The 12,116-nt window shown below is 43.7% G+C and overlaps 1 protein-coding gene across 1 annotated transcript; it reads left to right on the top strand.

The window, feature by feature from the left end:
• The first annotated feature begins 849 nt into the window (after positions 1-849).
• LOC142635305 (protein DELAY OF GERMINATION 1) lies at positions 850-1,635 on the top strand. The gene has a single exon (XM_075809488.1). It carries the CDS (start codon positions 850-852, stop codon positions 1,633-1,635), a length of 786 nt encoding a protein of 261 aa, XP_075665603.1.
• The last annotated feature ends 10,481 nt before the right edge of the window (positions 1,636-12,116 follow it).

Genomic DNA, 12,116 nt, shown 5'->3' with positions numbered 1-12,116 from the left:
AATTTTATGGACGAGTTGTGACTCATTTGATTATGAATTGTAGAATTTTTTTTTTTCTTTTTGAGTGAATATATTAAAATCGTTTTTTTGGACGATGCCTTTGATATGTATAAAGTGTATTTTCGATTATTTATTCGCGAATTTTCAATTAAGAAATCTAATATATGGCACTTAAGGTATTATATTTAATACATAAGCATATTGGACTTCTTAAACCAAAGGAAAAACAAAAATGTTGGCATTATTTAATGATATTAATTCTCATGCGTTCCTTATTGTACATCCCTCCTACGCATTATTCATGTTGTAAATGTGGGTATCGATTAAAAAAAACTGTTAAAGTTATGATTTATTATGCCTAAAATAAGAAAGATGTGTACAAAGTTTATTAGAAAAATAGCCGCATATATGTAAGGGCAGTATTTGTTTTAGACAGTACGTATTGTGTTTTTATAACTTGAAATTAAATCACGGTTTCAGTTATAAATAAATAAAAACATATTATTTTAAAAAAATTTTAAAAAAAAAATTCTATATGTAAAGCTTTTGCAGGTCCAAGGCAAAGGAAAAAACAAAAACGAAAAGAAAAATATTGCACATGAATTAATGCTAGCAGATTGATCGAGGATTTTATCTGTTTCTACATCTACTAATGTATCAGGACAAAAGTCCAAAAATTTTCTGCAACCGACTGCTGAAATTGATGATCTACTTCTTTTGTCCCGTTTTAGACACTTGGCCTCACGTGTAAAGCATATATAATGGCACGTTGATATCACTCACATATCCCAATCTGCTTTCTCAAAAAAAAAAAAAAAAATTTCCCAATCTGCTTTACCCACTTCATCAATGGCAAGTGATGATCAAGAGCGCTCCCAATGCTGTTTCCTCAAATGGATGAATCTCCAACAAGAAGAGCTCTTAGAGCTCCACCAAGCTCTAGCCCTACACGCCCACCACCACAACAACATCAACAATGGAAACGACCTAATCCAACTCGTAGAAAAGTGCATCAAACACTTCCAAGACTACGCTGACAAGCGAAGCCGACTAGCCCAAAACGACGTTTCTGCTTTCTTTGCTCCAACCTGGTGCACCAACTGGGAAAACTCGCTGCTTTGGATCGCTGGTTGCAGACCTTCCCAATATATCAGACTCATTTATGCGCTGAGTGGGTTGGAAATTGAGGCTCAACTCAACGAGTTCCTTCAGGGCACAAGCACTGGGAAACTTGGCGACCTTTGTTCCAAACAACTTCACCAACTCGACAGTTTGCACAGCCAAACGATCAGAGCTGAGGAAAAATTGACAACCCAGTTGGCGAGTTTGCAAGAGGACGTAGCAGATCAGCCCATTGCAATGATTGCAAAGGGGTTGTTCCATGTCGGTGAGATAAATAAAGAAGTTGACAAGGCTCTGGATCAACATGAGAAAGCCATGGCTGGTGTTTTGGAAGAGGCTGATAGGTTGAGGTTGAGCATGCTCAAGGAGCTGATAGGGATATTGACGCCTTTGCAAGCTGTGGAGTTTCTTGCAGCTGGTAAGAAGCTTCACCTATGTGTTCATGAGTGGGGTAAAAGGAGGGATCTTAGCCATGGGAGAGGAAGTTTTAACAAGATTAATGAGCATGGCTAATGTAGTGTGTCATGCAAATATGGATAATCTGATAAATGTGTTGGTTTCGGGTTTGGTTAAATGCTAGTATTGTTCAAGTATTGCAGTATATTTTATCAAAATAAAGTATTGCAGTATGCTAGTGTGTGCGTGCTGTCACTTAAAAAAATCTGTCCACAAATATGGGTATGGTAATTTTTGTGCTTAAGCATCCACTTTATATTTACATTCCAAATTCCAAATCAAATAAAAGATTTGGGTTCTAAATTCTATTATACAAAAAAATAATTAGTAATTAGTTTTTAGTCTGACAATAAGAACAATCATTATAAAATAGATCTAATAACTTTAAATTATATTTTATTTTTAAATAAAATAAAATAAGAGTGGTGTACCCTGAAGGAAAATAAGAAAACGAGGAGGAAGAAATCAAACAAGTGTATTTCTCAGGTAAAACTATTTTGCATACTCAAATTAGTGGAGGAAGCTTCTGTGCTCTTATGTCCTAACACGTTAGATGCAGTGTGTGGTCTTGATCATTGATATATGTGATAGAGGGCTTGCCTGTTACATGCATATTTTATTTGTAGTAGAATAGAACTAAAACGGCGCCACATCGATTCCCTCTATAAAAAACTGAAGCAAACCAAGCAATGTCTCGCATAAATTAATTAATTAATTAATTGGTTAAGCGGTGTTCGAAGAAAACGAAAAAGATTAGAAACAGGAAGAACTACGTTCATAGACTTAATGGCCAACGTAACGTGATCAAATGCTACACCAAAAACTATGTTTATGAAAAAATGGATGAAAATGCACATGTGGAGTAGTATCAAAATGGACCATAGAATTAGATCTCTTTAGTCTTTACCCATCACAAAAATTCTTGGAATCTATCACTTATCTAAAATCATAATCAAGATGCAACTTGGTGAGGCATGTATACATATATCAAAATTCCACTAAGCACATAAATGTCACTATGAAGCTTAGAAGGCCACATTCTCAGGTGTTTATGCACAACACCAATATTATGTTTCTTCTATAACAATAATTTCAATGAACTGTAATGCTTATCTCTTATATCTCTTAGCAGTATGTAGCAACTACCTTTTACATCTCTCTCCTTTTTCTTCTTCTTAAGGAGCTTCCCAAAAGAGCCAAGACGAAGATATGACATAACTTTAGCTGCGCGATCTATCACTGAAGAACCATCAACACTGACATTAACCATTTCCTGCAAAGTTAAGTAATGTAGCCTAACTCAGATAAGCTGACCATCATTAAAGAACAAATGCCAGCAAGTGATCAAGAAAATATAAACCTCAGGCACTGGACAATCAGCTTTACTCCTAGCATATATGCAGGAAAAGATTTAAAAAATCAAAAATAAATAGATAAAAGCTTCCAATTCATGTTCTGCCTCTTTTATTTTCTCTTATCGCTAGGAAAGGTAAACATGAGGTATGTTAGATGATGAGGGTAATTTTACAAGTTACTAATACCTTAAGGAGGCTGACGAGAGTAGCAAGCCCGTTAGCTCTGATCACTAAACCATCTCCTTTCGACATTTGCGGCTCCGCCTCTTATCTGATGACATTGAGTTGAAGGAAGAAAGCTGACGGAGTCAAAGCTGAAGGTCCTAAACTAACGACCTTCCCGGAGATATACGTAGGCTGACGACCTTAGGAAGTAAAAGCTGAAGGGGATAAACCGACCTTTATCCATAACCTATCTTGTCCTCCACATACGCGCATATAAAGAAAGTTCTTGCGCTACACGTTTGGCCTTAGTCAAGAAGATTCCTATAAGGAAAATGGCTCTAAGTGATACGTAAAATCCATAAATTACTCTCGTAGAAGGAAAATACTTCCTCACCAAAGCGCTTATTTCGGATCCACACTACTATATATACCCCAAAAACCCTCATAAACCATGGTACGCATAATTCACTTCAGCTCTAGCACTTTAGAGTTGTGAAGAAGAAAAGAAGTTCTAACTTGACCTTTGGAGGGTTTTTGGCCGGCACCACACTGGTGCCCTTTGTTGGTCTTATTTGTTGTTGTGCAAGTGTTGTTTCGAGTAAAGTGAGGACCATGTGACAACTGGTGGATTTTCCTTCGCCATTAGTTGGCGCCGTCTGTGGGAAACTCAACATCAGCACTCGAGAGTAATCAACCTTTGCTCTACCCCTAAGACAAAAGTTGCATGGTACTCACTCAATCGATGGCAACAACTAACAATCAAGGCGACAAACCGCACACGACCGCCTTGGAAAGGCAAGTCCAAACGCTTGCGGCGGCAGTTGAGCACCTGACCAAACAGAATCATGATCTAAAGGAGCAACTACGACAAAGGAATACGCACCCTAGCGCACCGGAGGAAGACCAGAAAGGTGCAAGCGCGGATGGGAGAAGTCCAGAAGGGTCGGAGGGTAGCAACTCTCCGAGTAGACCAGAGTGGCAAGACACTAACTAGCCATCCATCTCGGACACCCTACCACCTCATGTAGCAGCTGAGATGCAGGAGATGAGGGAACGGATGGATGTGATGATGAACGCCCTCAGAGGTCGAATCTCCAGCGACTTGGATGACCTAGTCCAGAGAACTGATTCACCTTTCACGGTGCTCATAAGTTCATGTCCCTTTCCTCCAAAATTTCGCATGCCTCAGATGGAGAATTACGATGGATCCAAGGACCCATTGGATCACTTGGAATCCTTCAAGACCCTAATGCATCTTCAGGGTGTACCGGATGAGATCATGTGTAGGGCTTTTCCTACCACGTTGAAAGGTCCTGCAAGGGACTGGTACAGTAGACTGATGCCTAATTCCATCGGCACCTTCAAGGAATTAGGCGCGCAATTCGTATCACACTTTATCGGGAGTCACCAGCATAAGAAGTCTACCGCGTGTCTGATGAACATTAGACAACGAGAAGACAAGACTCTAAGATCATACATAACTCGCTTTAACAAGGAGGCTCTCTCAATAGACAAGGCGGATGATAAGATACTTGTAGCAGCATTCACAAACGGGCTGCGGATGGGTAAGTTCCTGTTTTCTCTGTATAAGAACGACCCAAAGACTATGTCCGAAGTATTTTACAGGGCAACCAAGTACATGAACGCGGAAAATGCGTTACTAGCTAGAGAAGAAAAGCCTAGAAAAAGGGGAAAACAGGAAGACACACACTCAAATAAGGGGCAAAAGAAGGCTAGAACTGAAGAACGACGGGATGATCAACGCCACAGACCACCCGCAGGGAGATTCACAAGCTTCACTCCCCTAAACGCTCCTATTGACCAGGTACTAATGTAGATTAAAGATGAAGGAGCTTTGACTTTTCCTGGCAAGCTGAAGGGAGATCCCAACAGGAGGCCAAGGGACAAATACTATCGTTTTCATCAAGATCATAGCCATGACACCGCTGATTGCTACAACTTGAAGCAGCAAATAGAAACCCTTATTAGACGAGGAAGGCTACAGAGATTCGTCAGCAAGGAGAGGGTAGACCCGGCCACAAAATCAAGCTCCTCGACGAGACAACGATCGCCCCAAGCAACCCATAGGAGACATAAGGATGATTGTAGGGGGGACCATGACCGCCGAGTCATCAAAGAAAGCCCGAAAGACATACCTCAGAATGGTTCAGAACATCCAGATGACAAGTTCCGCGCCCAAAATGTCACGGATTGACAATCCCCTCATTGGATTCTCAGAAGAAGACGCACAGCATCTTCACCATCCCCATGATGATGCACTGGTCGTCACTATACAGGCGGGAGACTATAACATACACCGAGTCCTCGTTGACAATGGTAGTTCAGCAAACATCCTCTACTACCCCGCTTTCCAACAGATAGGGATTGAAATGGCACAACTAGTTCCAACTAATGCCCCGCTCGTTGGCTTTGGAGGAGCGAGGGTATTTCCACTTGGCGTCGTCACTTTGGCAGTAACCATTGGAGACTACCCGTAGCAGATCACCAAGAATGTAGCATTCCTTGTAGTCGATTGCTCGTCAGCCTACAATGCCATCATAGGACGACCAACCCTCAACTCGTGGAAAGCTGTAACCTCAACATACCATTTGATGATAAAATTCCCTACTGATTGTGGAGTAGGAGAATTGAAAGGAGATCAAGTAGCCGTACACGAATGTTACGTAGCCATGATGGAGATGGACAACCACATTCAGGCCATGAACATAGAGAAATGTCGGGTGGCGATAGAGCCCGTCGAGAGGCTCGAAGACGTACTTCTTGACAAATCCCACCCGAAGCGGACGACCAAAATTGGGACCCTGGCAGACCCGACGGTGCGTCAAGAACTCACGACCTTCTTAAAAGAAAATTGGGACGTGTTCGCATGGAGCCACGAAGACCTGCCAGGAATTGACCCATCAGTCATGGTACACAGGCTGAACATGTCGCCATCTTTCCCACCCGTCCGAAAAAAGAAAAGAATATTCGCCCAAGAGAGAGATCAGGCAGTAGTAGAAGAAGTCCGCAAACTACAAGAGGCGAGATTTATCAGGGAAGTCTACTACCCAGATTGGTTGGCAAACGTCGTAATGGTCAAAAAGAACAATGGAAAATGGAGGATGTGTGTCGACTTCATGAACCTACACAAAGCATGCCCCAAGGATAGCTACCCCCTCCCGCGGGTCGACATCCTAGTGGACTCTACGGCCCAACATCAGCTGCTGAGCTTCATGGATGCATTTTCTAGATATAACCAAATCCGAATGGACGAAACTGATCAGGAGAAGACATCGTTCGTAACAAGCCAAGGCCTTTTTTGTTACAAAGTCATGCCCTTTGGCTTGAAAAACACTGGCGCAACCGATCAGAGGCTCATGAACAAGATGTTCGCACGACAGATTGGAAGAAACGTCCAAGTATATGTCGACGACATGCTAGTTAAAAGTCGAAGGGAAGAAGATCATTTAGAGGATCTCAAAGAAACCTTTAATACTCTTCGCTCCAACAATATGAAGCTCAACCCAGGCAAGTGTGCCTTCGGAGTGACGGCGGGAAAGTTCTTAGGGTACATGGTATCCCAAAGAGGCATCGAGGCTAACCCGGACAAGATTCGGGCCATAATGGGGATGGCACCTCCTAAAAATATAAAGGAAGTACAAAGCCTTAATGGCAGGGTCGCCGCGCTTAATAGATTCGTGTTGAGGGCAACGGATAGGTGTCTACCATTCTTCCGCACACTGAAAAAATCCTTTGAATGGATCGCTGAATGTCAACAAGCGTTCGAAGACTTAAAGGTCTACCTCTCTTCGCCGCCATTGCTAAGTCCCTCGCAACCAGGAGAAGAACTATTCATCTATCTGGCCGTCTCCTCGGCTGCCATTAGTGCGGCCTTAGTTAGAGAAGACGACAGGGTCCAAAGGCCAGTGTACTACCCCAGCAAGCCGCTGCATGGTGCAGAAGAAAGATATCCCCCATGGAAAAACTCACCTTCGCTCTAGTCACGACGGCCCGTAAACTCAAGCCATACTTCCAAGCCCATACGATAGTCGTCCTAACTGACAAACCTTTACGGTGAGCAATGGGCAGCCCTGGAGCCGCCGGACGAATAACATTGTGGTCAATAGAATTGAGCAAATTTGACATACAATATCGCCCCCACACCGCCATCAAGGGACAAGCGGTCGCCGACTTCATTGCGGAGCTCACCAGTGCGGAAGGCGAGGAGGTAGAAAATCCCCAATGGAGCGTTTTTACAGATAAGTCGTCCAACAAGAAGGCTGGTGGAGCAAGGATCGTACTTAAATCTCCAAAAGGCGACGAGATCGAATGTATGATTCGTCTCGATTTTCCTACAACTAATAATGGAGTTGAGTATGAAGCCCTGATAGCAAGTTTAGACCTTGCCAAAGCTGTAGAGGCCGTGAATGTAGTTATTCACTATGACTCCCAGGTCGTTACAAGCTAAGTGAACAGAGAGCACAAGTGCAAGGGCGAAAAGATGAAGAAGTACTAGGAGCAAGCGAAGAGGAGGATAGATGGGTTGCAGGCCAAGATAGTCCAAATCCTAAGGGGAGAAAACGAGCAGGCCAACCGTCTTGCCAAAACCACGTCTGCAGAGTCTATGATCACCATCGACAAGATACTCTCTTTTATTTAGCCTTCACCACTAATATACGTTGTCAATATACAGGAGATTGGTTCCGAAAACAATTGGACCACCCCCCTGATCTCCTACTTAAAAGATGGTACGCTGCCTAATGGGAAGGAGGCCGCAAGGAAGCTGAAGGTCCAGTCAACACGGTTCGTCTTGATAAAGGACATCATGTATACGAGGGGCTTCTCTCGACCGTACTTAAGATGTTTAGGCCCCGAAAAAGCAGACTACGTTATGAAAGAAGTACACGAGGGGATATGCGGCAACCACTCAGGGTCACGGTCATTGGTACATAAGTTTATTCTGGCCAGATACTACTGGCTGACAATGCAAAATGATGCCCAAGTTTATGTAAAAACTTGCGACAAATATCAAAGGTTCAGCAATATCATTAGACAACCGGCGGAAGAATTGACCCCCATAACCGCCCCATGGCCGTTCGCCCAGTGGGGGTTGGATATCATGGGACCATTCCCAATAGCAGCAAGGCAGCTGAAGTTTCTCATCGTCGGCATCGATTACTTCACCAAATGGGTCGAAGTTGAAGCCTTAGCCACGATCACTGAAAAGAATGTACGGAGTTTCGTATGGAAAAACATTATTTGCAGGTATGGAATTCCAAGAGTCTTGATCTCGGACAACGGTAAATAATTTGACAATGAGTCCTTCTGAGCCTTCTGCTCAGAGCTAGGAATCAAGAACCACTATTCCTCCCCAGCCCATCCTCAAGCAAACGAACAAGTTGAAGTCACGAACCAATCCTTGCTTCGAATCATCAAGACTTGGCACGAGGGGGCAAAGGGCATATGGCCTGAGGAGTTGCCCAGCGTACTATGGGCATACAGAACGACAATAAGGACTCCCACGGGAGAAACTCCATTCCAGCTAACATACGGGAGTGAAGTGGTCATCCTAGCCGAGATAGGACTCACGAGTTACAGGGTGGACAATCATGACGAGGGAAGAAATGACCAAGAGCTACGTCTACAGCTGGATCTAGTTGACGAGGTAAGGGCAATGGCTAAGCAGAGACTCACATGATACCAGGACCTCATGGCCAAGCACTACAACTCCCGAGTCAAGCACTGAGACTTCAAAGTCGAAGACCTCATTTTAAGGAAAGTGATAGGTGCTGCCAGAGATCTCGCACAAGGAAAGCTTGGCCCAAACTGGGAAGGACCCTACAAGATTACATCATGGCTAAGAAAGGGCACCTATCACTTAGAAACACTTGACGGGCAGAGGCTACGACACCCATGGAATGCCAAGCATCTCAGGAAGTACTACCAGTAAAAGATAGCAAGCAGAATACTACTCCTCATTACCAGTTTATGTCTTTTAATTATTTGTCCTAGTTTATTCTTGTCTACAATATATTTTAAGCCCAAGGGGCTGAAAGTTTATTCTTTTTGGAACAAAGTTTTACTTATGCATTCATCATAATAAGAGGAGTTTTATTCAGAAACGACTAGTAAACTTGTTATGTCTTTAAGGAGACAGCAAATCCACAAAATGGACGAATCTACCACGAAGTCCACAAAGTGGACGACCTTATTGCTAAGTTCACAAAGTGGACGACCTTATTGCTAAGTTCACAAAGTGGACGACCTTATTGCTAAGTCCACAAAGTGGATGACCTTATTACTAAGTCCACAGAGTGGACGACCTTATCACTAAAGTCCACAAAGTGGACGACCCTATCTTTTGAGTCCACAAAATGGACGAATCTACCACGAAGTCCACAAAGTGGACGACCTTATTGCTAAGTTCACAAAGTGGACAACCTTATTGCTAAGTCCACAAAGTGGACGACCTTATTACTAAGTCCACAGAGTGGACGACCTTATCACTAAAGTCCACAAAGTGGACGATCCTATCTTTTGAGGCCACAAAATGGACGAGTCTACCACGAAGTCCACAAAGTGGACGACCTTATTGCTAAGTTCACAAAGTGGACGACCTTATTGCTAAGTTCACAAAGTGGACGACCTTATTGCTAAGTTCACAAAGTGGACGACCTTATCACTAAGTACACAAAGTGGACAGGGGCAACAAAGTGACGGGTTCAGTATAACGTCCAGAAAGAGGACAAATTTGTTATAAAACCTACAAAATAAATAAACTCTAAACTAGAATCCATGAAGTTGATGAATAGTCAGCAAAGAGAAAAAGCTGAACCCGTCACCTACCAACGTCAACCGAAGATGCTGACGCCGTCATATATAAAATGACGGATATATGGCAAACATCTTAAAATAAGTTATTAATCGGCTAAAAGAAAGCTGACGATGTAGCTCATAAAAGTGACAGATATATGGCAAACAAATAAGTCGTACTGAATCAGCTAAGAAAGCTGACGCCATTAAAAGTTGACAGGCATACAGCTACATTTTGATCCGACGCCGTCGCCCATAAGGCTAACGGATTGATAAAAACAGCTCGAGGTCTCAGCTAAAGGGAGGCTGACGCCGTTATTACTTTGATAAACAACAGAGAAACAACACCGTCACCCATAGGCTAACGGGTTCATCACGAGCAAGTAGTTTTAACTTAGAATATAAAAAGAGAGAAACACACTTTGAATATAAACATATTAAGATTAACACAAACAATGTCTTTACAAAAGCCCAGAGAAACGGGCGTCAAGCATTAAAATTCGTCTACACCTTTAAAAAAAAAAAAATAAAAAAAAAAAGGGAAAAGTGCTGAGGTTCATGAAGTGGGGGGATCTTGAAACCTTCCGTCATCTTTGGCAATAAAGGGCTGTGCGCAAGGAATAGAAGGGCTGACGGCATTTAGATCGTCGCCATGAGGATTTGCTGGAATCAAAGTGACGGGCTTGTCCGCGGTTGGCTAAGCAAAAACGACGATGTCATCCCTCTGGTTAGCATCGTCACCTTCCTCATTGACGGTGTCGCCTGCAGGGGTTGACGGGATAGACTCATCCATGGAAATCTTGGATAAATCCAAGTCAAGATGAACGGATTTTACTTGTTTCAAGCAATCCTCAAACCCGTCACCATAGTAGGCGGCACAAGCGTCTATGAAGGATGACGAGTCCTTAAACTCCGTCACAGCGTCGCTCCTAGCTATTTCCACCTGGACTAGGATGGACTTCAGCTCCTTTTTCGCCGTCAGCTTGGCTTCTTCTTCTAGTGTCCGTTGACGACTTTCCTCCGCCAGCTTCTCCTTTAAATCCTTCAGCTCTGTACCCAGGACACGGTTCGCATCCTTGAATTGCGCTTGGCCGTCAGCCAAGTACTTGATACGCTCATACAGACGGGCAATCACCCCCTCCTTGGCAGAGCACCTCTCTGACAAAGCCTTCATGTGAACCATAGACTGCATGGCCAAAGAAAAAATAACGTCAGAATATTAAAACTGGTCGGGCACCAAAGTAAAGAGAGAGGCATACCCTAGTAAGATCAAACAGGCCTGACGCCCCTATCTCGTCAGTGGCCTACTCAGCACAAGGGTCCATCTCTTCATCCTTTAAAATGGACTCCGTCACCTCCACAGCATAGTCTTTGTGGGTTAAAAGGTGGTGTACGGATCCCTGGGTGACGGGGCCTGACGAGGTCATCGGCCCTTTACCTACCCCATGGACGGACCTGGGAGGTGACGGCCTCTTTGAAGATTTATCCCCAGCAGTCAGGGTAACCCTCTTCCCGGACGGTCATCCTTACCTTCATGTTTCCTCTTGGCTCCTGTCCTCCCGACGGGCTTCGGGGCAGACGGTGGTGTCAACTCACCCCTAGCCTTCTCTTATTCCTTCTTCTTGGCAACAGCAGCAACCCGTACTCTTTGCCTAGCTGACTCCATTTTTGCAAAAGATAGAGAAGGTTAGAAAAGAGACAGCGTCAGGATGCAGACGAAAGAAATTGGGAGATACTCATGCCGGCGAGAATAAGCGTTTAGTTTGCAAGCCTCCTCCGTCGGCTCGGGACTGCCACAATACAAATGTAAAGTATCTAGCGTGATTAGGTCCCGACACTTCCGCTCGTCTAAGGGGATAACTGTCACTCGATGGATAAAATCCTCTTGTTCCGCGGTAATACATGGACGGTTGTTAGCTGAAACAAAAAGGAGACGGGTTAAAGGACCGAACAGGTAGACGAAGTAAAAAAGCCGAGGGGACCAACCTGAGTTTCTAACATATGCCCAGGTGTTATCAAAAAAGCCATGAGGCATTGACTCCCACTCCTCCTGACGGCATACCCAGTTCGTCCCCTCTACAAAGAAATATATGCCCTTCCACTTCCTATTGGAATCGAGCATGTCTGATACCAACTTTAACTCTTTTTCCCTCACTGCGAAATGATACACCCCCTTTGACGAGGAGATATGCTAAGGACGGTAGC

The sequence above is a fragment of the Castanea sativa genome, chromosome 5 (genome assembly GCF_040712315.1).
Source record: "Castanea sativa cultivar Marrone di Chiusa Pesio chromosome 5, ASM4071231v1".
Lineage (NCBI taxonomy): Eukaryota > Viridiplantae > Streptophyta > Magnoliopsida > Fagales > Fagaceae > Castanea > Castanea sativa.
This window is presented reverse-complemented; position numbering and strand designations above follow the sequence as displayed.

Bases quoted from the DNA above. Each gene is read 5' to 3' on its own strand.
- LOC142635305 (XM_075809488.1), top strand. From the start codon at position 850: ATGGCAAGTGATGATCAAGAGCGCTCCCAATGCTGTTTCCTCAAATGG.